Genomic DNA, 26,818 nt, shown 5'->3' on the forward strand with positions numbered 1-26,818 from the left:
AAATAATGTCAAAGGACATAAAATTTGGTGATGGTGTATATGATACTGCAAATCCTAACAAAGGGATTTTTTAAGTTAACCCAATTGCCAAGCAATGTGATTATAGCAATAACTTTCTATTGTCTTCTTAAACCCTAAGACAGCAGGAACCTCCCGCTCCCACTATAGAGCTTATATTTCCCAATCTCCTGGAACCTCTGGGGTGGGGCTCACTTTCCTGCATGCTTCTCTCAAGTCATACCGAATGATACTGCATCCACCACTTCTTCTTCTAGCGTTTGCCCATCTACCACTGATCCCAACCTAATCAATGCAACGTGTACCACCTCAGCATGCCTCACTTCAGACTGTCCAGAGTCTGAATCAACCCTGGAACAACAACAGTAGAGAATGTTCCATCCTCTGAAGGGAGGATGGACAACATACTCTATGCTGCTCCTGAGGAAGATGGGTTGATACCGGGGCAGCATGGAATGTTCCTACTCATGACCACAGAATGTGAGCTCAGATTTACAGGGATGCAGAGGTCACATAGGCACTTAAGCTATTTATGGGCCCCAGATCACATCAAATTGACGGGGTTTACAGTCAACAACATTCATATCCCTTTCCCATATTAGGGAGCTACTCTCTTCCCTGATCCAGCTTTCTGGTCCCTTCTCCAGCCATGACATCATTTCCCCAGACAATAACTTAGATCCACTGGCATAGCAGATTTCAGGCTCAGGGGTGAAAAGAAAAGGGGAAAAAAAAAAAACTAGTATAGCCACAGGCCCTTTGGAATTTAACTAAAATATGTCTACTAGCTATCTATATAATAGAGGACCCCCCCCCCAACTCTCCATCTCCACTATTCCAGCCCTTAGGTCCATGATTGGTCAACAGTTTGTTTGGCTCTGTATGTTAATTCTCTTGTCCACCACCAGGTTCCAGATGCTAGCATGATGCCAACCAGACTTCCCTGGACAGACAACCTCACCAATGTGTCCTGGAGCTATGCTTCCCCACAAACCCACACCACTAGGGAAAGAGAGAGGCAGGCTGGGAGTATGGATTGACAACGTCCATGTTCAGAGGGGAAGCAATTACAGAAGCCAGACTTTCCACTTTCTGTATCCCACAATAACCTTGGGTTCATACTCCCAGAGGGATAAAGAATGGGAAAGCTATCAGGGGAGGGGATGGGATACAGAATTCTAGTGGTGGGGATTGTGCGAAGTTGTACCCCTCTTATCCTATGGTTTTGTCAATGTTTCCTTTTTATAAATAAAAAAAAAGAGCTATTTTGCAGGTCTGTTTTAGTTTTTTTTTAATTGACTGTCAGTATTTTATGTTAAAATTATCTGAATTTTGATTATAAGTCTGCAAGGCATATTACTCTAAAGCTTATTAAGTTAGGTTACATAGGATAATAACAAAAATTGAAAGTTTAATATGTATTTATTAATTTATGATTTTGAATAGCTTAATACAATCTTCATGATGCTCAAAATATTTGAAGTACTGATAAATTTTTAAAAATTAAAACTTAATAATTATTAGTAATAATAATTCCATTTCTTTGAATGTAAGACTAGAAATGTACAAATGAAATCTTGTCAAACATCAACTATAAACAAAGAAACTATGTCTTAATCACATAAAATTTTTGAAATTATTATTGTTTTGTCGGTAATAATTACTCATTTTTATTCATTAGACAATCAGAAACACAATTAAGTATATAATTCAAGAATTACTTCCACAATCTTTTGCATTAATTTTTTTATACCAGGTATCTTCAGTAAAAGTTTCCATATAGTTAAGAGTAATGAGCCTATAAGAGAGATAAAAATATTGTATGTAAATATAAACAAGCATTTTGATCATTTGCAACAAAATGAATTTCTGCACATAAATATTATCTGATCATAATATGTTATCTACATAATATTTCCTAATGTATAATTTACTTACAAGGTCTTTATATTTGCTTTGTAAATATTTTGTGCCTTTCTTTTTCTCTTGTTCTCTGTTTATTTAGCCACTTTCTCTAGGAACAGGCTCAACTTCTTTTTTTTTCTCCCTCTCTTTTGTATTTCTACTGTAGACTTTTGTTTTATGTTTCCCACAAAATTTGCATAAGTACTCTATCCCTCTTTCTGAAACCTCCATACTGTGAATATATTTAGTTCAATCCAATAAGTTCTGCAAAGTATCTGCACTCTTTTTAACTTCATTTTTCTTTGTAGTCCTCTAATTAGATGAATGCACTGCTTGTTTATAAAGTTCGCCCGTATTTTCTTTCAGTTTATTTATTTGCTGCTGAAACTCTCCACTGAATTTGTCAGTTATTTGATAGGTGTAAAATTAGAAAATTGCCTCCAGTCTGCAGCTATTTTAAACAAATGAATGGAAACTTTACAGTGTACAAGGACCCTAATTCACGCCCCCCTGTCCCCACATGCAGAGTGGAAGCTTCACAAGTGGTGAAGGAGTGCTGCAGTTGTCTTTTTCTCCCTCACCTCAATTTCTCTCTGTCTCTATCAAAAATAAACAAGCAAAGAAAATATTATGAAAAATAGCAAAATACATCTAGGTTGTAGATTAAAAGAGTAAACTTAGTCTGGTGTATTAATCTGGTTTCCTTGGTTAATACGTTCCACAAGAAAGATAAAGGCATGAGTCAGAGGGCCAAAATGTGTGAAAGGAATGTTTCCAGAAAACCATGACTTCCTTTCTCATTAGGAGTTGTAGTTAAGATATTCTTTATAATATCCTTACCTGCTTTGCTGTTAACACAGTAAAGAATATTTACAAAAGACAGAAGCATGTTCTGTAAGTCAGTAAAGTCACTGATGAAGGGAGCTTTGTCATCAGTAGCAAGCAATCTTGGTGGCAGGCCCTTCTGGAATGCATATACTTTATGAAGAACCGTAGGAAATTTATAAATAGCTAAATATTCCACCACCACAATCCAAGCTTTTCCAAAATTTGTCTCTGGAACAGCGTAATTATCAAACCTAAGAGATGAATGGAAATATATACAATTATAATTAGTTCACTCACAATTTCAACTACACTGTTTTATGAAATGCTATCTACCCAAAACTATTTCTCTTCACAATTTCATTAATTAGAATATAAGCTTTAGAACATGATGGCTTAGAATATGATAGCTAGTTTATGCTTTTGAAAATATAAGTACATGTGGTTAAAATTTCAAAAGTGAGAAAGGTTGGCCCATCAATAAGTTATACATTTATATCCTATTATTTCCACTAAAGAGACAGAGATAGATAGATGACTGAATAAATAGGTAGACAGACAGATGATAGAAGGTATGCATTACAGCAGCAGATTTTACCCTGGTGGCAGTTTGTCCCCATATATGCCAGAGGTTGAACATGAGGTAGCACAAGGCAAGGAACCCATCATACTATGTTATCTATCTCCTGGTCCCTTAGTGAATTACATCTCATTTTTAAGTTTTTATCTCTGTAACCAGACATTGTATACTTGAATATCATATATTAATCAAATACTAAATCATTATTAAGTATTACATCCTCCAATCAATTTATCATATTTATCATGTATAAGAAAAATTCTCCTAAATGATGATCTTTAAAATGAACCGGGTTCTCCCAGGTTCCACAGTGGCTGCTAAACTTTGAACCTTTGAACTGAAATAAAATAGATATCTACAAATAATAGGTAAGTCAGACTCTATTATAGGGGTTAATTATCTATTGTTCTATCATATATATATATATATATATATATATATATATAGTATTTATCTAGGCAACACTAATAAAGTACTACTCATAACAACACAAAAATCATTTTTACACTTTCCCATCTGAGTGCATAATGCTGTATGTGGAATGTTGTGTTCATTTAATGTAAGTCTTGTGCTAAATCTGAGACTGGCTGATATTTTCCCTGCTTATGTAACATGTATGTCTCTGGTCAGTAGGATACAGATAACTTTTATTTAAAATTTTATTTCTTTATTCCCTTGTATTGCCCTTGTTTTATTGCTGTAGTTATTGTTGTTACTGATGTCGTTGTTGTTGGAAAGGACAGAGAGAAATGGAGAGAAGAGGGGGAGACAGAGTGGGGAAGAAAAAGACTGACACCTGCAGACCTGCTTCACCGCCTGTGAAGCGACTCCCCTGCAGGTGGGCAGCTGGAGGCTCGAACCAGGTTCCTTACTCTGATCTTTGAGCTTTTACCCGCTACGCTACCACCCCACTCCCAACAGATAACTTTAATAGTGAGTAATCAATTGAATATTTTATCAGTTTGTTGTAAGACTGTCTGGTTGACTGACTAGTCTATAATGTTTTCTTAAAAATTTCCCCTTCAGAAGACATTTTTAAATTTAGAAAATCTCCAATTATTTGATATATTGCTTCCAGGAAGATTTACATTGAAAGTAGAAGAATGAAAAAAGGCATTCATAAGACCAAAAATCACATACCATGTTAATTAGGTATTATTCTTACCTATCTTCAAAATATTTGGAGGTTGCAAAAAGTGTTGAGGTATGTGCAGCCCACAAGTCCACCAACAGGCCATCAAAGTTCCTACAATCTGACTTTAAATGCTATATTTTTTAAAAAAAGAGACAAACATAAATAATATTTGAGCCACTGTCACAGTTTCTATAGCTATAATGTATTCTTGCTCAAGTTCACATTTCTCATAGACTAACATTTCTACATAAGAGGGACAATTTTTTTCCTGAGAAATCATTTCTTTGTGCTTTCTGTGACACTTGTAAGGACTATCATAGTCTATTAGTTTCAATAACACTGTATCAACAAACGAACTATCCCTAGTAAACATTTTATACTGGTGTGGAGATCTTTAATTCTGTTTATTATGTGTTTTGTTATTGTTATATTGAAATCACCACCAAGGTCAATATTAAGTAAAGGGATTAAGTAAAATAATTTTTTTCATTTTTAATTTGGAATTAATAGCAGGTTACAAAATTGTAAAACTGTAGAGTATAGTTCCACACCACACCAAGCAACAAGAGTTTTGTGTCCTCACCCTCCTATCTCCCAAAGATAACCACCATAGTTATAACTATATTCTCACAGTCTTAGCAACAGTTTCCTTCCTTTTTTCTTTTTCTGCAAGTTCATGCATACCAGTTCAGTAAAGGGACTTTTTAATAGTATGCTTAATTATAGAGAGAAGTTAACTAGTGATTTGTAGAATTGGTAAATCTGTCTTTTTGGCATTGTCGTAAGTTAGTAGCTATACTTAACAATTGTATTTCAACTGAGTTGTTGTATATTCAGTTTTGATTATCACATGAGCTTTTTGTTCTACCAATATGAAATTAAAAATTCATTTGAACTAAGTTAATGTACTGCTGTACAACAACAAAATGCATTGTCATATTTCTGCTCAAGAGTTATCTCTTGATTGACTTCAATATGCAACTGGGAAAAATTATCTTGTGCATCTTGATCAGAAGTATTTTGAAATTTGTTCTCACTGCTTGTGTAGTTTATTTAGGGTGGTTAGATATGAGTGGCTAGATATTAGGTTAACATTGTATTTATTGATCTAGAAGAGATTGGTGATATATAGCACCTTATTGCAGGGGCTGTGTGGTGTTGCACCTGGTTAAGCACACATGTGGCAATGTGCAATGACCAGGATTCAAGCCTCTAGTTCCCACCTGAAGGAGGAAAGCTTCTTCACTAGTGGTAAAGCAGTGTAGGAGGCATCTCTCTTTCTCTTTTCTATATTCATCATCCGCTCTCAATTTCTCTCTATATCAAATTTATATATAAAAATATTTTAAAGTCTTATTGCAATGTAATAAGGATAATATATCTTACAAACAATTTTAGATTTTTATATTTAGGAACATAGTCTATACTTAACAGAAGAAACAACTAAACAAATGCAATTTTCTAATCCTCTCTTAAGATAATAAGCCACAGAATTGAAAAAAAAAGAAACCTGATAAAAGGTATTCCACTTTTTCATTAACTCAGGATAGGATGACCAACAACTAGAAACCGTAAGACAAAACTTTGTCTGACTTGTAGGTGGCGGCAAAAGTATCACTTGGTCTGGTTGTATCCCCATTATGCCAGAGTCAACAGCAGAAAGGAATGGTAACACACATAGAAAGTAATTCAAATCTGTAAGTACAAAATACTTAATATTAACACAAACACTAACAAAGATGTTAAAGACATTATTAAATAATATGTAATTATCCGGGACACACACACACACACACACACATATATATATATATATGCAGTTGGGAATCTTTTGAAAGATGATATACATATATATTAAGTATTCCTTTGAATAAATAGCACCACAATCATAAAATATATATGCTAAAGTAGTTTGCTACTATTTTAAAACATAAAGTAATTTTAATGGATTTGGTAATTTAATTTTTTTAAGAAACTAAATATAAAAAGAAATAAAAGTGCACAGAATCATACAGCACCTCTAACTGAAATTTTAACCTGAAACATTATTTACTAGAACATTTTGATATATCTAGAGCATTGATAGTTTGTTTTTTATTTAGGAAAATTGAATGTACAATCATGATTTTACAAAGTCCTTCTGTTAGGTCTTGAGAGAAAAAATATTTGCATTAGTATTGACAATAACAATCTGGATAGTTAAACTGACAATGATTCATATTATTTATATCTATCTGAATAATAGCTCTTCCAGGAAATTTAGATAGTATATATAGTTGAATAACTTGTGTCGATCCCTACTGGTGATGTAATGCATTTTTGTCATAGACATGTGTTTCTAAATGTTGTCCTCTGTCTCAGTGAAGCAGGGCTGAGAACTTAAAAATCCTAAATGAAACTGAGATTAAACAAGTCTAGATTATAAATCTGTGGCCATGATCATCTGTACTCTTTGAAAAGAACAAATAGGTGCTATAATAGAACAATATGTAAAAGTATAGATGTCATGTATATGCCAAGAAAGTGAAATTTAAGGTGGTGATGGTTCTATTATAAAATGTCTCTAAGAAATTGTATGTTAAAAAAAGCATCATTGCTGCCCCATATCACATCAAATCAATGGGGTTTACAGTCAACAATATTTATACCCTTTCCCATATTTCCCTCTTCCCTGATCCAGCTTTCTAATCCTTTTTCCAGCCATGACATCATCTCCCCAGACAATAACTTGGATCCTCCTGCATATCAGATTTCAGGCTCATGGAAGGGGAAAAAAAGAACTAGTATAGCCACAGGCCCTTTGGAATATAACTAAAATATGCCTACTACCTTATCTATAAAATGGAGGACCTCCCAATTCTTCATCTGCACTATTCCAGCCTTTAGGTTCATGATTGGTCAACAACTTATTTGGTTTTATATATTAACTCTCTTTTCAGCTACCAGATTCCAGATGCTAGCATATGCCAACCAGACTTCCCTGGACAGACAACCCCACAAATATGTCCTGGAGCTCCACTTCCCCAGAGCCTTGCCTCACTAAGGAAAGAGTTAGGAAGAATCGGAGTATGGATTGACCTGTCAATGCCCATGTTCAGCGTTGGGGAAATAATTACAGAAGCCAGATCTTCCACCTTCTGTATGCCACAATGACTTTGGGTCCATACTCCCAGAGGGTTAAAGAATGGGAAAGCTCTCAGGGGAGGGAATGGGATATGGAGTTCTGGTGGTGGGAATTGTGTGGAGTTGTACCCCTCTTATCCTATGGTTTTGTCATTGTTTCCTTTTCATAAATAAAAAAAATAAAAAGTATCATTGCTAAAGTAAAATAAATTAAAAATTTGAAGATATCTTTCAAATGTCTTATATTCAATGTATGACTGAAGGCCTAGACTACTGATTGACACATATTTTGTGGTAGATTAACCTCTAGTGGGTTTATAGGGTTAAAGGTTAAGCACATTTGGTCTAAACAAGTGGGAAAAAGTGTCATTTTCTTGTTTTCTAAGTTTTCACCCTTCTTCATTCTGGAGACTCCTGTTCCCTGGTGGAAACTCTCACTAAGAACATCATGCCTCCTACTTTTCTTGTTTTAATCCTTCTGAAAAGATGAATATGTGAAAAAATATATGTGTGTGTGTTGAAGAGTCTATTAACATGGTGACTATAAGTCCTAGAATGTGACATTAAATCCACAAGATACTCAATGAAGCATACTTTATTTTAGAAGGAAATTATAGTTTTTTTTTAATTTTGTCTATAACCCTATGATTTAGGTGAATACTTTGGGTTAGGTTGTTACCAACTTCACTATAATAAAGAGCCTACCAGCCCACCAGCTTTCTTCAGAGATACAGAAAGGATTTGATTCATAACCACAGTCTGTCCTTCCTGTGGGATCAGCTAATCTGCCTAGAAGAAAAGATACAAAGGTTATTATGCATATTTTAAAGATGATTATAATTTTTACTTAGCTGATATATTTTATTTATGACACAAAATATTTATCTTCTAAATGGTTTAACTTTATGTATTTTATTCATAATTTTCCATCTTTGAATCAGTTTGTTTGCATTATTTAATGCCACAATGGTCTAGCTTTGAATTATTTGCTTTGACTAGCTTTTGCCTTTAAATTATTCTCTTCTAAATCTTCTCTACTTATAGTCAAAACTTAAGGAATAGTGTGCAGAGATGAAAAAAGAAAAAACAAAAACCCAAGAACCAACACAAATCTAGCTCTTTTAGTTACTACCTTGACCTTTGCTAAATAATCTATTAAAAGTTATATTCCTTATCTAAAAAACAAGGTCAATAACATGAACTACATTAAAAGAAACAGTGTCAAATGGGAAAAACCAAAAGAAGTATATTTTCCATTACTATGATTTTTTTCTTTACTTCTCTGAATGACAGTGACTATTTCCTAAATCTCTGGTTGTTTTTTTTTTTTGGGGGGGGGTATTTTACATCATTTTCTTACCTCCTTTATTTTTCCTTTGGTCATCTCTTCATATTTTCTGCCATGTGCCCCCTCATCTGTTCAGCTATTGTTTCTTCCAATGTCACCATTTTTCATTTAGTTTATTATGCTTTATTTGTTTTGAATTTTTAGCCTAACTCATCTATAATTTATTATCTTCATTCCTGCTAATACTCCCTTCCTTGTCTTCTAGGGAAAATGAAGGACACTTTTATTTCAGCTTTTCCCTTACATCTGTATCTCTACAGAATAATGTGTTCATTGTACATTTTATTTTATTTTCTACTCTTCTCTTTAACTTACATTCTTTACTTTTTACTTTCCAAAACATTTCCATCTTTATTCTTTCTTCCACCTAAATGTGTCCATCTCTTTACCATTTATATCTTCAGCTGTAGTTTTCTTTTTCATCTTATATTCCCCCCTCCCCCCAGTTTTCCTTTACCTGATCATTGTCAAAGCAATGTACACTGAAGAACTTAATACTTTAATTTTTTTTTCTTTTTTGCTTCCAGGGTTATTGATGGTGCTCAGTGCCTGTACTATGAATCCACTGCTCCTGGAGGCCTTTCCCCACCCTTTTGTTGCCCTTGTTGTTCATCGTTGTTGTTGTTATTGGATAGGAAAGAGAGAAATCGAAAGGAGGGAAAGACAGAGAAGGGGAGAAAAAGATAGACACCTGCATACTTGCTTCACTGTTTGTGAAGTGAACCTCTTGAAGTTGGGGATCCGGGGATCGAACCCGGTTCTATAAGCCAGTCCTTGAGCTTTGCGCCATGTGTGCTTAACCTGCTGCACCACCGCCCGGCTCCAATGCTTTTTTTAAAAAGAAAGAAAGAGGAGTAAGAAGGGCACTGGTGCACTAGCACATTCATCTTCACTCACCACATACCTCTGACTTCCTGAGTCAGACATGCTTCTAATAGTTAGTAAACTTTATGCCAGATATTTATCTTGGACCCTGGTGATTCTGATCCCAAAGAAAGAAAGATAAATAAGAATAGGTTCAGGCCTCAGGTTGTCCTTTTAAAGATGAAGCTTTTTCAACTTCAGTAGCTCCTGCATATGTCTTTTGCTCAAACCTCCAGATAAACCTTAACTTTCTCCCATTTTCCCCTGACAAATTTTCCTATTGACAGTGCTGACTATATAGAGTAGGCAGGAAGAACAACTTTCCTCACTTAGGAATCACTGGCCCAAACATATCTTCCAGCGTACACCAGTGTGTACTTGATTTTTAAATGGAGCTAAAAACTTGCAAAGAAATATCTTCATGAACAAAATGTCACTTGGTGCCTAGCACATCTCTATGTAGACAAAATCACATTCACTGTTTTAAGAAACTCAAACTAATTAGGGGCCAGGTGGTGGCTTATGAGCACATAGCACCATACGGAAGGACCCCAGTTCAAGTCTTGGTTCCCCATCTGCAGGGGCGACGCTTCAGGAGCGGTGAAACAGGTTTGCAGGTGTCTTTTTCTCTCCCGCTAAATCTCCTTTTCATCTCTTAATTTCTCTCTGCCCTTTCAAATAAAACAGAAAAAATAAATGCAGACTGAGTTCTAAATCAGTTTCTGTTTGAAACTTGTATCTCCTTGTTTTGTTCAGATCAGTACTTACAATAGTCTGACATCTAGTAGAAGATCAGTAATACTTGGAAAAGTTTCAGTAGATTCAATTTAAAGTTCTTTTGCATATTACACCTATATCTCTCCTATATATCATTTCTTTGTTTCTTTTTATTATTTATTTATTTATTATTGAACAGAGACAGAGAGAAATTGAAAGAGAAAAGGGAGAGAGGGTAAGAAATTCCTGTAGCACTACTTCATACTTGCAAAGCTTTTCCATTGCAGATAGAGCCCTGAAGCTTGAACCCAGGTCTTTGTGTATTATAATATGTGCTCTCAACCAGATGCACCAGCAATTTTTTAAAATAAATTATTTGTTTTTGGATAGAGACAAAGAAAAGTTGAGAGAGAAGGGGAAACTAGAGAGAGAAAAAGACAATGGCTGCACTGCTCCACCACTTCTGAAGTCCTCCCATCCTCCTTGCCTGTGGGGACCAGGGTTTGAACCCCAGAGCCCTTATACACTATAATATGTGTGCTCGACCAGCTGCACCAATTCTTGGACCATCCCCAGAATTTATTTCTTATATCTCAATGCATTGCATTTTTCAAAACAAGGACAAGGAGGCAGACAGAGAGTGAACAGACATCAGCACTGAAACTTGCTTCAGTGTGGTGGGGGATAGGCTCAGACCTGGGCCATTCATATGACACAGCAGCACACTATCCAAGTGAGCTATTTCACCAGACCCTCATTTCAATGTCTACATTACCATGTGGCTATATAGGTAGATGGTTACAAATGAAAACACCAGTCCTTCTTACCTGAGCCATATTGCCAGCCATGTTGCAGGGGCAACCCCCATAAAGTATTTTGCTCATTTTCTGGTCCATATGTTTCAAAATATTTGGCTGTCTTGTTCAATAGGATTCTGTACATCCCCATTCTCTCAAGGTATATCCAGGGATCAATAATGTATTTTCTATTCTCTACTCTGTAGTCACTGAGCTGACCAGGACTCTCATCCCACAGAGGGGGATACACAGCTGAGAGATTCAATGCTTCTGCTAAAGAAGCAGAGAAACAACCAACTAGCACACAGGCCCACAGAGAAAAGAAAGCCATCCTTTCAAGGTTGGGGATGAAGTTTTTCACAGAGCTTTTATTGGGAAACAGAGGAAGCAATCCTGACATTTACTAATGATCCTTTACAGCAATTCTTTGTTTACGTTTCCATAGGTCTAATAAATGACTGACTCATAAAACAAAGCCATTGCTTCACTTGTCATGCATGAAAATTTTAATGATGTGTAAATATTTGTATAGTTTTTAGAAAAGGGCTGTGATTTTACACTGTATTTTATACCTGTCAAAATAGTACACACAGAACTTTATTCATCTAAAAATGTAAATAGATGGCATTTACTAAGTTTACTTTATTTGTAAAAGTTTGTTTTTTTAATCTTAAGCCTTCTGTCCTTATAAAATGTTTAACTGCATGGTTGATTTAGGATGCTACCTAGGCATATGACTTTCAAAATTTCCAAGCAGCTGTGAAAAGAAATAGAGTAAGGCACTATGCCAAATCCATGCACACTATTATTTATGCTAAACATGTGGTTTCCTGGTAGAAGCTGAAATTTTAGCCTTACAGAGCCTCTGATAAGTTGGGTCTTTGGGGGACAGGTGGTGGTGTACCTGGTTAAGCACACATGCTACAATGCACAAGAAGCGAGGTCTGAGCCTCTAGTCCTCACCTACAGAGGGAAAGCTTTGCAAGTGGTGAAGCAGTGCTTCAAGTGCCTCTCTGTCTCTCTTCCTCACTATCTCTCCCTTCTCTCTCAACTTATGACAGTCTATGCAATAAGTTAATTTTAAAAATAATAAATTTTTTAAAGAAATTGTGTTGAGTCTTTCATGGACAACTTCATGAGTAGATATGTCACGGACATGTAACTACTTTTCTTAGTGGAGAAGAAAATGTTTTCTGTATGATCTTTTACAGAAGGACTATGAGGTAAAGGGGAGAATACTTACTGCATTTTACAGGGACATTCCTTCACACTTTGTTTATTTCCTTTCCCTTATGTAGAGAAGAAATTAGTATGGAGAAAGTATAACAGGCCAGGTGGTGGCACATCCGGTTGAGTGCACGTTACAGTGCACAAGGACCTGGGTTCAAACCCCCAGTCCCCATTGGCAGCGGGGAAGCTTCAGGAGTGAAGCAATTCTGTATCAGTGGCTGCATGACAAGCTAAGCAATGGCTTTGTTTTATGGGGGGTACAAAGGAACTTTTCTACACTGCTTGTGGGAATGTAAATTGGTCCAACCTCTGTGGAGAACAGTCTGGAGAACATTCAGAAGACTAAAAGTGGGCCTACCTTATGACCCTACAATTCCTCTCCTGAGGACATGTCCTAAGGAACCAAACATATACATCCAAAAAGACTTTGTGTATACCTATATTCATAGCAGAACAGTTTGTAATAGCCAAAACCTGGAAGCAACTCAGGTGTTCAACAACAGGTGAGTGGCTGAGTAAGTTATGGTGTATATGTAAATCAAATACTACTCAGCTATTAAAAATAGTGAATTCCCCTTCTTCACCCCATCTTGGATGGAGCTTGAAGAAATCATATTAAGTGAAATAACTCAGAAACAGAAGGTTGAATATGGAATGTTCTCACTCATAGACAGAAGTTGAAAAACAAGATCAGAAGGGAAAACACTAAGCAGAACTTGAACTGGAGTTGGTGTATAGCACCAATGTAGAAGACTTAAGGGTAAGGATTCAGGTCCTGGAATATGATGGCAGAGGAGGACCTAGTGGAGATTAAATTGTTACATGGAAAACTAGGAATTGTTATGCATTGAAAAACGACTGTATTGTACTGCCACTGTAAACCATTAATCCCCCAATAAAGAAATTAAAAAAATATATGATATTGTGAGAAAATCTAGTCCCTTAATAAAAACTATTGAGTTTTCTTTTACATATGTTCTATTTAACTAGAACTTGGTTGGTTATGTACAGACAATCAATGTGTTGGTTTATATTTAAAATACAGTAGAGCTTTGAACTCCATCTCAGAACTTAGGTTAGGCTAACTCTAAATTATTGATAAAACTACTCATCAAATGTAATATTTTAGCAGTTCCCTAGCCTAAATTATGATTGCAAAATACTGTATCAATAATAATGGGCACTTCTTTCTAAAATGAATAATTAAATAAATGAAATCAGCATTCTAGATAAATAGCAGCTCAGCTAGTAGAGCACAGACCTTGCACACCTGAGGCTTTTGGTTCAATTCCCCATGATGTACCACTTATTCCTTCCTTACATTGCTGTTGGATTATGGATATGATGGCCAAAATTGTACCCTGCATTTAAAGACAGTGACATTAAGTTAGGAATGGAAGAATACAAAATTGAAATTTGTGTGAGTTCCAGAGACTATGGAACAATGAAGTATGCCTTAATCCCAACATCTGAATTTTATTTGAGAAAGAAACAACATCTAGTTTTATTTAAACCACTGGCATCTGGGTTTTTAATTGTCTTCAGTGAAAATCATGACTTCATTAGTAAGAAATGCTTCTAGAAAGCCCTAGTTTTCTTATGGACATTTGTTTATAACAGATAAATGACATGACTTACTCCTGGATAGTCCAGGAGAGGTATACCTTAAAAAATACTCAACTGTCTTAATCCAGTCATCTACCTAACAGCCTTCTGTCACTAATTATTCAACTTTCCAACAATAGTAACAAAGGAACATAGTGGTAATTACTGTTTGGTTCTGAGTGGAAAAAGAAAACTATTTTGGACTTGAAAATGTGGATAACATGTTACTTTGTCATATATGTGACCCAAGTTTGTGTCTGCCCCCTGCCCCATTGCATTGAAGGAAGCGTCAGTGCTGTGGTTTCTTTGACTCTCACTCTGTTCCTCTGCCTTCTCTGTCTTTGTTTAGTAAAATTAATATTCCATCTTCACTTTTAATTTTTTATTGGGGGATCAGTGGTTTATACTGAATAGTAAATATAGTAGTATATGAGTAAAACTTCTCAGTTTTCTGCAAGATATTCTAACCCACAACCTAGGTCCTCCTCTGTCATCATGCACCAGAAACTGAAAGCCTTCCCCTTCCCCTAGAGTACTTTAGTTTGGCACAGTACACCAAACCCAGTCCAAGTTATGTCTTGTGTTTCCCTTTCTGTTCTTATTTCTCAAAATCTGTCTATGAGTAAGATTGTCCCATGTTTATCCTTTTCTTTCTGGCTCATCTTACTTAACATGATTCCTTCAAGCTCTATCCAAGAGGATTTGAAGAGGAAGGTGAATTCATTATTCTTTATAGCTGAATTGTATATACCACAATTTTCTCAGCCACTCATTCATTGTTGGACATCCAAGTTGCTTCTAGGTTTGGGCTATTACAAATTGTACTGGGTATGTCTGACTCCTTCGGATATATCCCCAGGAGGGGAATTTCTGAGTCACAAGGTAGGTCCATTTCTAGCCATCTGAGAGTTCTCCAGACTGCTCTCCACAGTGGTTGGACCAATTTACATTCCCACCAGCAGTGCAGAAGGGTCTTTTGTCCCCAGAACCTCTCCTGCAGTATCTCATTATTGAGAGAGTGAGGGGAGGGAGTCAGCTGTTGCAGACCTGGAGAAATTTTTCCTAAAGTTGCACAACTTTAGGGACTTTCTCATGCTCCTGGGTCTGCAATTTCAGTAACTCCCATGTTAGCTTCCCCATTCACCTTTGCAGTCTAGACCAATATTATACCTATAGCCTCATACTTAGATGGTACACACTGAATAAATGTTAAAAATTAAGACCCAATGTTTATAATTATAATCTGATCAGGTGTTACCAGACTACAGTGTGATCTCCTTTGCTCTTGCTTTTTGGCCAAAAGATTTCTGCCAAGAGATAAATCTGCAAGCAGAATAGACTTACTGCAGAAAGTAAAGTACAGATTTATTTGCACAGATAGCACCCCCAAAGAAATTCAGAGTAGGTTGTTTTCAAAGGAGGAAATACCTATGGTATAACAGCAAAATAGGAGAAGTATAATTGAAGAGAGTGGCAGTACCATTAATTGGGTGCTCTGTTTTAAGGGCTTCCCAGGTGTTATCTCACACTGCTCACTTCTCCCACCTAATACATATAGAAATTTGTATTGTTGAAGATGCCTCTAAATTCTAGATGGACAAGAGTGCTGTCAATATTTTCCTCTAAGTATTTGATAATTTATGGTCTAACATCCAAGTCTTTGCTTTATTTGGAGTTTACTTTTGTGTGTCATGAAACGTAAGTGTTCAGTTTCATTCTTCTGCATATTTTACTTCAGAAGAGACTCTCTTTTTTCCATTTAATAGTTTAGGTGTCCTTGTCAAAAATTAAATGCTAATAGGTATGGAGGCTCCATCTGCATCTTTAAAGATAAATATATGAATATGTCCTATGAGATATATTTCTAAAACCAGATACCTTCATTATGATTATGGAAGTGTACTTTTAAAATTCTTTTTTTTGAAATTTTTTAATTAATTTTTTTATTTTTGAGAGAGATGAAGAGAGAGAGAAGAGAGAGGAGAGAGAGAGAAACATCAGAGCACTGCTCAGCTCAGGCTTATGGTGGTGCAGGGGATTGAACCTGGGACTTAGGAGCCTCAGGCATGAGAGTCTATTTGCATAACCATTATGCTGTCTCTCCTGCCCTAAAATTCTGATATAGGAAAGGCCCGGGGTAGCTTACCTAGATGAGTACACACATTCTTATATGAAAGAACCCAGGTTCAAATACCATTTCTTGAGTGGTAAAGCAGTGCTGCATTGCAGCAAGTGTCTCTTTTCTTCTCTCCCTCTCTATTTATCCCTCCCCTTTTAATTTATCCTATCACATAAAAGAAATTTGAAAAACAAAAAAAGAAAGAAACCTTCCAATGGAGGGGATGGGATATGGAACTCTGGTGGTGGGAATTATATAGAATTATACCCCTCTTTTCCTAAAATCTTGTTATTCAGTATTACATTACTAATAAAATAAATAAATAAGTAAAGGCTACTGGGAGTGGTGGATTTGTGGTGCAGGCACTGAACCCCAGCAATAACCCTGGTGGCCAATAAATAAAATAAACAAATATAGATATAGAGAAAAATATCACTATAACCACAATAACTTGCTATTATTTGAATTATCATACAGCTTAGAATAAATAAAATATACTAATATTAGATTTATAAACTCGTTAATGAGAAAATGTTATTATAGTTACAGATGTACAACTGTATTTGGAAAGGACTTTAAAATCAGTTTAAGGTTCAATTTCATAGAATAAAAGAATTGAATACAATGGCCAAAACTAAATTAGCATAAGTAATCCAATACATTGGTTTTTTATGTAAAAACTTGGTAATAGGGCTGGGGATCTACCATAGTGGTTATGCAAGTAGACTTTAGTTCCTGAAGCTCTACATTCTAGGTTCAATCTCCAGAGCCACCATAAACTAGAGCTGAGTAGTGCTCCTGTAAAACAGGACCTTTCTGGTCCTTTTTCCAGCCATGACATCCTTTCCCCAGACAATAACTTGGATCTTCCTACATATCAGATTTCAGGCTCAGGGGAAAAATTAAAAAAAAAAAAAACACTAGTATAGCCACAGGCCCTTTGGAATATAACTAAAATATGCCTACTAGCTATCTACAAAATGGAGGACCCCCCTCAACTCTTCATCTGCACCACTCCAGCCCTTATGTTCATGATTAGTCAACAATTTGTTTGGCTTTGTATGTTAACACTCTTTTCAGCCACCAGTTTCCAGATGCTAGCATGATACTGACCATGATGCTAGCATGATACTTCCCTGACCAGACAACCCCACCAATATTTCCTAAAGCTCTGATTCCCCAGATCCTCGCCCTGCTAGGGAAAGAGAGAGGCAAGTTGGGAGTATGGATCGACCTGTCAACGCCCATGTTCAGTGGAGAAGCAATTAAAGAAGCCAGACCTTCCTCCTTCTGCATCCCACAATGACCTTGGGTCCATACTCTAAGAGGGTTAAAAAATAGAAAAGCAATAAAGGGGGGGTGGGGGTGGGATATGGAGTTCTGGTGGTGGGAATTGTGTAGAGTTGTAGCCTTCTTATCCTAATAGTTTTTGTCAGTGTTTCCTTTTTATAAATAAAAAAAAGTTGGTAATGTAATGTGTGAAGTTAGAGAAAAGTTTTTATTTAAAATTTCAATAGGAGAATTAAATAATGTAGGAATAAATTTCAGTGTCCTAAATAAAGACAAAAAAGTCTTTCAAATGTGTGATCTAAACACTGACAGTTGATAGAGTGGCTTAAACAAGACAGGTGAGAAAGAGTACCCACCTGCAGGGGGGAAGCTTCATGAGTGGTGAAGCAGGGCTGCAGGTGTCTTTCTGTTTCTCTTCCTCTCTACTTTACCCTCCCTTTTGTTTTCTAGCTATCTCTGTAAAATAAATAAATAAATATAATAAAAAAGAATGAAAGAATACCATTGAGGCTCCTGTGTTTTATAGATCTAATTGACTTAGACAATTGACTGTTGGCAGTCACTTGTATCTGAAACCAAGAACAAGGAAAAAATATTGCAGGCTGTTAGGGAAAAGAAGAAAGTCACAGGTTAAGGCAGAACCAGGATTATCACTAAATATCTATACCTGCACTTACTCCACTAGCTGCAGAGGATATTTTGGAAATCATCAGGCAATACAGTAAGGTGTCAGGCTACAAAATTAACATGCAAAAGTCAGTGGCATGCCTCTATGCAAACACTAAGTTAGAAGAACATGAGATCCAGAAATCAATTCCTTTTACAATAGCAACAAAAATAATAAAATACCTAGGAGTAAGCCTAACCAAAGAAGTGAAAGATTTGTATGCTGAAAATTATGAGTCACTACTCAAGAAAATTGAAAAAGACACAAAGAAGTGGAAAGATATTCCATGTTCACGGGTTGGAAGAATTAACATCATCAAAATGAATATACTACCCAGAGCCATCTACAAATTTTATGGTATCTCCATCAAGATCCCAAGCACATTTTTTAGGAGAATAGAACAAATGCTACAAATGTTTATCTGGAACCAGAAAAGACCTAGAATTGCCAAAACAATCTTGAGAAGAAAGAACAGAACTGGAGGCTTCACACTCCCAGATCTCAAATTATATTATAGGGGCATTGTAATAAAAACTGCTTGGTACTGAAACATGAATAGATACACTGACCAATGGAATAGAATTGAGAGCTTGGAATTAAGCCTCCACACCTATGGACATCTAATCTTTGACAAAGATTCCCAGACTATTAAATGGGGAAAGCAGAGTCTCTTCAGCAAAAGGTGGTGGAAAAAAATGGGTTGAAACATGCAGAAGAATGAAACTGAACCACTATATTTCACCAAATACAAAAGTAAATTCCAAGTGGATCAAGGACATGAATGTAGACCAGAAACTCTCAGATACTTAAAGGAAAATATTGGCAGAACTCTTTTCTGCATAAATTTTAAAGACATCTTCAATGAAATGAATCCAATTACAAAGAAGACTAAGGCAAGCATAAACCTATGGAACTACATCAAATTAAAAAGCTTCTTCACAGCAAAAGAAACCAATACCCAAAAAGACCCCTCACAAAATAGGAGAAGATGTTTACATGCCATACATCAGACAAGAATTTAATAAGTAAAATATATAAATATCTTGCCAAACTCAACTATAAGAAAACAAACAACCTCATCCAAAAATGGGGAGAGGACATGGACAGAATATTCACCACAGAAGAGATCCAAAAGGCCAAGAAACACATTAAAAAATGCTCCAAGTCTTTGTCAGAGAAATGCAAATAAAGACAACAATGAGATACCACTTCACTCCTGTGAGAATGTCATACATCAGAAAAAGTAACTGCAGCAAATGCTGGAGAGGTTGTGGGGTCAAAGGAACCCTCCTGCACTGCTGGTGGGAATGTAAATTGGTCCAATCTCTGTGGAGAACTGTCTGGAGAAATTTCAGAAGACTAGAAATGGACCTACCCTATGATCCTGCAATTCCTCTCCTGAGGATATATCCTTAGGAACCCAACACACCCACCAAAAAAGATCTGAGTACACAGATGTTCTTAGCAGCACAATTTGTAATAGCCAAAACCTGGAAGCAACCCAGGTGTCCAACAACAGATAAGTGGCTGAACAAGTTGTGGTATATATACACAATGGAATACTACTCAGCTATAAAAAAAAAAGGTGACCTCACTATTTTCAGCCAATCTTGGATAGACCTTGAAAAATTCATTTTAAGTGAAATAAGTCAGAAACAAAAGCATGAATGTGGGCTGATCTCACTCTCAGGCAGAAGTTGAAAAACAAGATTAGAAGAGAAAACACAAGTAGAACCTCAACTGGAATTGTTGTATTGCACCAAAGTAAAAGACTCTGGGGTGGGTTAATACAGGTCCAAAATGGATGACAGAGGACCTAGTGGAGGTGTATTGTTATATGGAAAACGGGGACGTCATGCTAGTGTTGTGAGAGAGAGAGATGACCCAGGAACCAAGCTCATGGCAGCAGGACAATTCAAATCTTTATATTCATTCAAGCATCCCAGAGTCAGGCAGTAACACACCTGGTTAAGCCACGTGGTGCAAACCGCCATGGCTGGAGTCCACCTCCTGTTCTGTCCACCTGCACTCCTCCATCTCAGAACATGGAAGAGACAAGACAGAGATGGAAGTGGCTTGACAATACCATACATGATCAGGAAAGGGGTGGAAAAAGGCAAAGGATGCCAGGAATTGTATGGACCTCCCCAGCAACTATTGCTAGGGGCTTAATTGGTAGGATTAGCAATACCCTGTGGGGAATTAAGAAGGAGACATTTAGTCATTTGTAAGACAAAGCTGAAAATTGATATGTACATAATAAAAGGAGGGGCCATAGTATTAGGGAATGTAGGCTGGAGCAGGCTTAATGTTTTAAGGAATGCCAGCCTCCTGGAGGAAGGAAGATGCAGGATGTTTTTGTGAGGCAGGGAAGACTTAAAATGGCCACCAACCTTTTGAGGTTCATGTGTTCCCCTTTTTGCTCAACCCTTCCGTAGAGAGAGAGGCTTACCAGGAGGGACTCACCTCTCAGGTCAAACCCTGCCAGGCTCCACCACATCCCCACAACCTCCCTACACTGGGAAATGGTATTCATGTACAAACTATTGTATTTACTGTCTAATGTAAAATATTAATTTCTGCTGGTCTAGCTTCACAGGCAGGAGAGAGACGACCAGGGACTCATGGCTGAGTGGGACGCAGTTCAATCTTTATTGATGAGGAATACAATGCAATCTATCTAATCTAAGCTCTCTTCATTAGAAAGCCCTGTCCTTTATATGTCCTGAGGTGGAAGTGTCAGGTCAGAAGAGGATGTACATATAGGATAGGGGGTTGGGAGAAGGAAAAAGCGCACTAACCAGTGGGGATTAAATGGTGGAAAACGGGATGTGACTAGGAGAGGGGGCAGAGTGGAAAAAGAGCTCGAACCAATGGGGATTAAACCAGTGCAAACAAAACGATTATGTAAATAGACCACAGTGTCAAGCAATGCAACAGAAGGGGTCTTAGAAGCAGAATTTAGAAGCAGACCAACAAATTTCCCAAGAAATAAATTAAAAATAAAATAAAATAAAAAGAAAGTACAGACTTCTAAATGAAATGTTTCAGGATTAAGCTGATAAAGATAAAGGTCTTCCAGAAGTCATCCTGACAATTTCCCACTAACTAGGAGATATTTCACTTTAAATGGAAGGAATCATGCTGGTTTATTGTAAATGGTTTACAGTGTTTAAATATCTGAACGCTGAAATAAAAAAGAGAAAATGGCTTCTTTTTTTGATATTTATTTATTTATTCCCTTTTGTTGCCCTTGTTTTATTGTTGTAGTTATTATTGTTGTTGTCATTGTTGGATAAGACAGAGAGAAGTGGAGAGAGAAGGGAAAGACTGAGAAAGGGAGAGAAAGACACCTGCAGACACCTGCTTCCCACCTGTGAATCAACTCCCCTGAAGGTGGGGAGCCGGAGGCTCGAACTCGCATCCTTACGCCAGTCCTTGCACTTTGCACCACCTGCACTTAACCCGCTGCACTACTGCTTGACTCCCTAGAAAATGTCTTCTTAAGTACAGTTCAATTTTATGATTTTGAAATGACAAAAGTCTAGTGAAGTTCTTTCTGTGATTTACTTTTCTTTTAAGATTTGACCCAATCTAAATCCAAGGATTCTTTACACCCCCACCACCATCCCTGGATCCCTAATCTTCATTCTAGTCCTGTGTCAAGAACCACCCCTTAAAGGAGAACCTCTCACAGCTGGAACTAAATCAGAGCTAAATCAACCCTAAGGAGTCACTTAACTGGGTTATGATTTTACTTTTCTGTTGTTACACTGAATCCTTTGATATTTTCCATTGCATCCTTAGCTTCACTTAAGCAACTGGTAAATATAATCCTGTTCTCTTTGCAGATTGTCCTTTTGTTGAGGGATAATTCAAGACACAGAGGGTCCTGAAGAGTACACACATGAACTGTAATGCACACTAGCATGTTTTATTTTCACTGAGATTGCACAGGTAGAAGAGAGCTTCACTTGGTGAAATATTTCCCTTTTTCCTTTTTGTGCTATATGAAGGGGAGGGGTTTACTCCACTGGGCCAATGAAAAGTGAGCCCCAGTGTGATGTAAGAAGGGTTATAAAGGAGGAGAACTTGGACAGAGGGGGATCTTTAGCCTTGGTCATTGTCTTTGGTTTTTTTAGCCTGCATTTTTGGGCCCAAAGACCCTTGGGAAATCTATCTGCCAAAACTTTCTCTTAACTTTGTACATCTAATAAAGAATTTAGAAACCATGCACCAGAATCTGAGTCCTTTGAAATTCTTTTCATCAGAGCAGCAGTGAATCAAAAGGGGGAATCTTCTTGACCCCACTGTTCTCTCAACACTTATGTCTCTATTTCTTTGTCTTAACTGACACTAGTCTTTCCTTTGACATTGTTTTCCCTAGATGAATAGCTCCTGGGCATTGTTATCCGCTAGCAGCTCACTAAAATGGGAACTAAACCCTTTAAATAGTTTATTCACACAGTTACATAACACTTCTTTTTCTGTCTATTAGTATCTTTATTTGTCCATTATTTTGGTTATTCCCATTGATTTTTTTTTTCTTTTACAGACAGAATGAGAATTGCAGAGGGAAAGACATCATAGCATAGATAGCATGATACTTTCTCCAATATGGTTGGGGGTCTAGCTCAAAGTTGGGTTACATGCACAGCAAAGCAGACATCTTCCTAGATAATCTTGCCTGCCCTGTTGCTAGTGTTATTTTTTTTTTAATATTAGCCTGGAAATCTATATAGTGATTTATACAAACTCAAAGAATTTTCTTGCCTGAAACCTGGAAATCTCAGGTTCAATCTTCCACACTAGTATAGCTGAACAGAGATCTTGAAAAAAAAAAAAAGTCTGGAAGGTTGTACAGTGATTAGAATGCTGTATTTGTAAGCATGTTATTTTGAGTTCATCCTGGGCATTATATATGTTTGAGTGGTTGTCTGATTCTCTCTTTTGTAAAGAAATAAATTATCATCAATAATTTTGTTTGTTTTTAACCAGAATACTGTTCAGTTCTAGCTTATGGTGTTCCAGGGAATTGAACCTGGGTCCTTCAAGTATCAGAGATATAATAACCAGAGATTATTTTATAATCATTATCTTATTATTTCTTCTTTAAAATTATCAATTTGTGGGCTCAGGTGATAGTGCACATGGTTGAGCACACACACTATAATGTGCAAGATGCAAGGATCTAAGTTCAAGCCCCAGCCTATACCTGCAGAAAAGAAATATCATAAGAAACAAGAATTTCTCTCTCCCTCTCTCTCTCTCCCCCACTATTTATTTCCCTTTCTTTCAATTTCTCTCTATCTTTATCCAATAAACAATAAATAAATAAAATATATACAAATAATAATAAATATTAAAATAATTTCAGTTTGGTCCTTCATGTAATAGTAGTGAGGTAGGTTGGCTAGACAGATGGGGAACATAGAAGAGTTGTGTTATTCAACATACATCGACAAGGAATTCCTAAAAAAAAAAAAAAAAAAAGGAATTCCTTCAAGGCAGCAGAAAAAAAAATGTATATGAAATCTCTTCCTCACCCCTCACATGGCTGCAGTCACCATGTGATATACTTCAACCTATAGCACCAAGATAGAAGGATACACCACTCACAAAGCTTTTCCTCTGCAGGTGGGAACTGGGGTCTTGAACCTGGGTCCTTGCACATTGTGATAAGTGTGTTCAACCAGATGCGCCACCCTCCATCCCCTGAAAGATGCAAGGAGATCATTTATGAAGACTTATCTCAGTGGTCTGGGAGTTGGTACTGTGGATAAAACATTGGACTCTCAGGCATAAGGTCCTAAGTTCAATCCCCAGCAGTACATACAGCAGAGTAATGTCTTGTTCTTTCTCTCTCTCTCCGTCTCAGTAATAAATAAAATCTTTAAGAAAAAAAGATTTATCTCACAAATTTCTTGCTTTTCTCTTAACCCAAGATAAAGGGAGAGTTACATTTGCGAAAAGTCTGTGAAACTTGAAAAACTAAACATTCCCCAGCCCCATGGGTTTTTACATCCTAAGTAGTATGCACATGTTAATGTGATAGTGGGAGGAGCAGTCAAAGGAATTCAGTTCTTTCAACAGCCATTTAATTCTACCTAACATTATTATGAGCAAGTTTCTGTTTCTTACTAAAGACCAGCAAACTCACTGTCTCTATTTCCCTCCTACCTTTCCAATAAATAAATTCTTTAGATTTTAACTTTGGAAGTTTTTTTTTTAATTTGCTCTTACCCCCTTTTGTTTCCCTTGTTGTTTTATTGTTGTTGTTATTGATGTCATTGTTGGATAGGACAGAGAGAAATAGAGAGAGGAGGGGAAAATAGAGAGGTGGAGGAGAAAGACACCTGCAGACCTGCTTCACCACCTGTGAAGTGACTCCTCTGCAGTTGGGAAGCTGGGAGCTTGAACCAGGATCCTTACGTGGGTCCTTGTGTTTCACGCCTCTTGAATTTAACCCACTTCACTACCATTCAACACCCAGGAAATTTTTTTAAATATATTTTTATAGGAGGGATTAATGGCATGCAGTAAATACAGTTATTGGTATAGATGTAAAATTTTTCAGTTTTCTGCAAAATACTCTGACCTTACCCTGGTTTGGAACATTGCTTTTACTTACAGTGAGCAAAAGGAATTATGGGACATGAGCATAATTGGTGTACAGCTGATGTCAGTCTAATGTCAAGAGTACACAACAGACATTTGTAAACTCACAAAGGATTGTGGGTATAGGAGTTACTTAACTAAGCATCTGACTAAAATTCAGCTCTTCGGGCTCTTTTCCTGCTTGCTCTTTGCCTGGTTGTCTCCGACTTCACTCTGGACCTGATGATAACATTTCCCCCAGGGAAAAAGCAGGCAAGTAACGCCCCCCCAGAGGCAAAAAACGCCCCCCTCAGGCCTTCCCTTGGCAGTACACTGGTTCTTGTTGCTCTCTTACATGTTCCTCCATGTTTGTGCCAGTTTCTTTTTTAAAATATGCCTGTACGATATAGGTTTCTGTTCACCCCACACCCCTGATACTATGGTCAGTTGAAAAGAAAAGGGGGAATTGTTGCTATGTTTCACATTGGTTTGGTCTTGCCCCCCACCCCCCGCCTCTGGGAGGTGGTGGTTTAGCCTCTGCTAGTTTTGCACACCCCCTTGCCCCTGCCCCCAGCCCCTACGGACTTCCTGAGTTCCTGCCACTGTGACCGGAGGAGAAGGATGCAGGACAGATCTGTGTGGTGATTAGTTTTAGGTTAGTTTTTGAATCGTTGCTCCTGAATAAAGAAAAACAGCTTCTCTGCCCTGCCGTGTGTCCCTGAGTCTCTGTCTACTGCCGCGAAGCTAGTCCAGCCTACTGGAGCCCCGAACTCTAACGACAAATTTGTTTGACTTTATGTTAACTCTCTTTTCAGCCACCAAGTTCCAAATGCTAGCATGATGCCGACCAGACTTTCCTGGACAGACAACCCCAACAATGTGTCCTGGAGCTCTGCTTCCCCAGAGTCCCACCGCCCCACTAGAAAAAGAGAGAGGCAGGCTGGGAGTATAGACCAACCTGTCAATGCCCATGTTCAGTGTTGGGGAAGCAATTACAGAAGCCAGACCTTCCACCTTCTGCATCCCACAATGACCTTGGGTCCATACGCCCAGAGGGTTAAAGAATGGGAAAGCTATCAGGGGAGGGGATAGGATATGGAGTTCTGGTGGTGGGAATTGTGTGGAGTTCTACCCCTCTTATCCTATGGTTTTGTCAGTGTTTCCTTTTTATAAATGAATAAATAAATAAATAATAGTAAAAAAAGAATTGCTGAACAGAGATTCAGCAAAGGGGAACTAAGTTGTCCTAAGACATGTACTTTACTCACTGAATTTTAACTCCTTGACCTAGTCTAGATTTGAAATCCTCTCGATGCAAGATGGTAAAGAGGATAGAAATTTTGAGATAGAAAACAACTGATTGGATGTCAGAACTAAACAAATGAATTATCTGGTGAGGATTATTTAATTATTGAGGGACAGGAAGTACCTGGAGGGGGCACCATGATGGAATTCATTCTGCCTATCAAATGGAGTACTGACAGCTGTGGCTTGGAAAAGTGGAGATGGGGCTTGGGTATTATAAGCTAGACCTATAGGCATTGTGTGGCTCTCAACCCTAGGAGAGCACCCCATCAATATGTGAGTAAGAAAGCTTTGAGTGGCTTCTCTCTCTTTGTGTCTTTCTCTCACTCTCTTGCATAGGTTGGCCTCTGAAGAGATGTAAGGGGGCTTCTTTCTCTCTCTCTTTTGGCCAAACATGTAAATGTTCTAAATTTTCCCAAATAAAGTTTAAAATTCTTGAAAATCACACACCCTCATCAGTTCTTTGTTGAGATTATGCGTGATGAACTTTTAAATGCTGGGAAAACAAATTCTTGGTCAGTTCCCCCAATACATAATGAATTATGCCAAGGGAATATTCCTTAGTCACACTGAGAACATTTTTTAACTGAGTAAAATTTATAAATAAATTAATGTTTGGATAATAATATGCTCACAGTGTTACAGAAAACAGAATTTCATCTTTTCTTCTTGGACAAAAGATTTCCTCCTAAA

At 37.1% G+C, this 26,818-nt stretch overlaps 1 protein-coding gene across 1 annotated transcript; it reads right to left on the reverse strand.

Annotated features, from left to right (window-relative positions):
- Nucleotides 1-337: 337 nt before the first annotated feature.
- On the reverse strand, nt 338-11,643 carry C4H6orf58 (chromosome 4 C6orf58 homolog). Its single transcript, XM_060190835.1, has 6 exons — nt 11,343-11,643; nt 8,292-8,375; nt 5,974-6,158; nt 4,494-4,594; nt 2,764-3,002; nt 338-369 (listed from the first exon to the last, which is right to left on the reverse strand). Exons 1-6 carry the CDS (start codon nt 11,641-11,643, stop codon nt 338-340), a joined length of 942 nt encoding a protein of 313 aa, XP_060046818.1.
- Nucleotides 11,644-26,818: the final 15,175 nt, after the last annotated feature.

This window comes from Erinaceus europaeus, chromosome 4, assembly GCF_950295315.1.
Source record: "Erinaceus europaeus chromosome 4, mEriEur2.1, whole genome shotgun sequence".
Lineage (NCBI taxonomy): Eukaryota > Metazoa > Chordata > Mammalia > Eulipotyphla > Erinaceidae > Erinaceus > Erinaceus europaeus.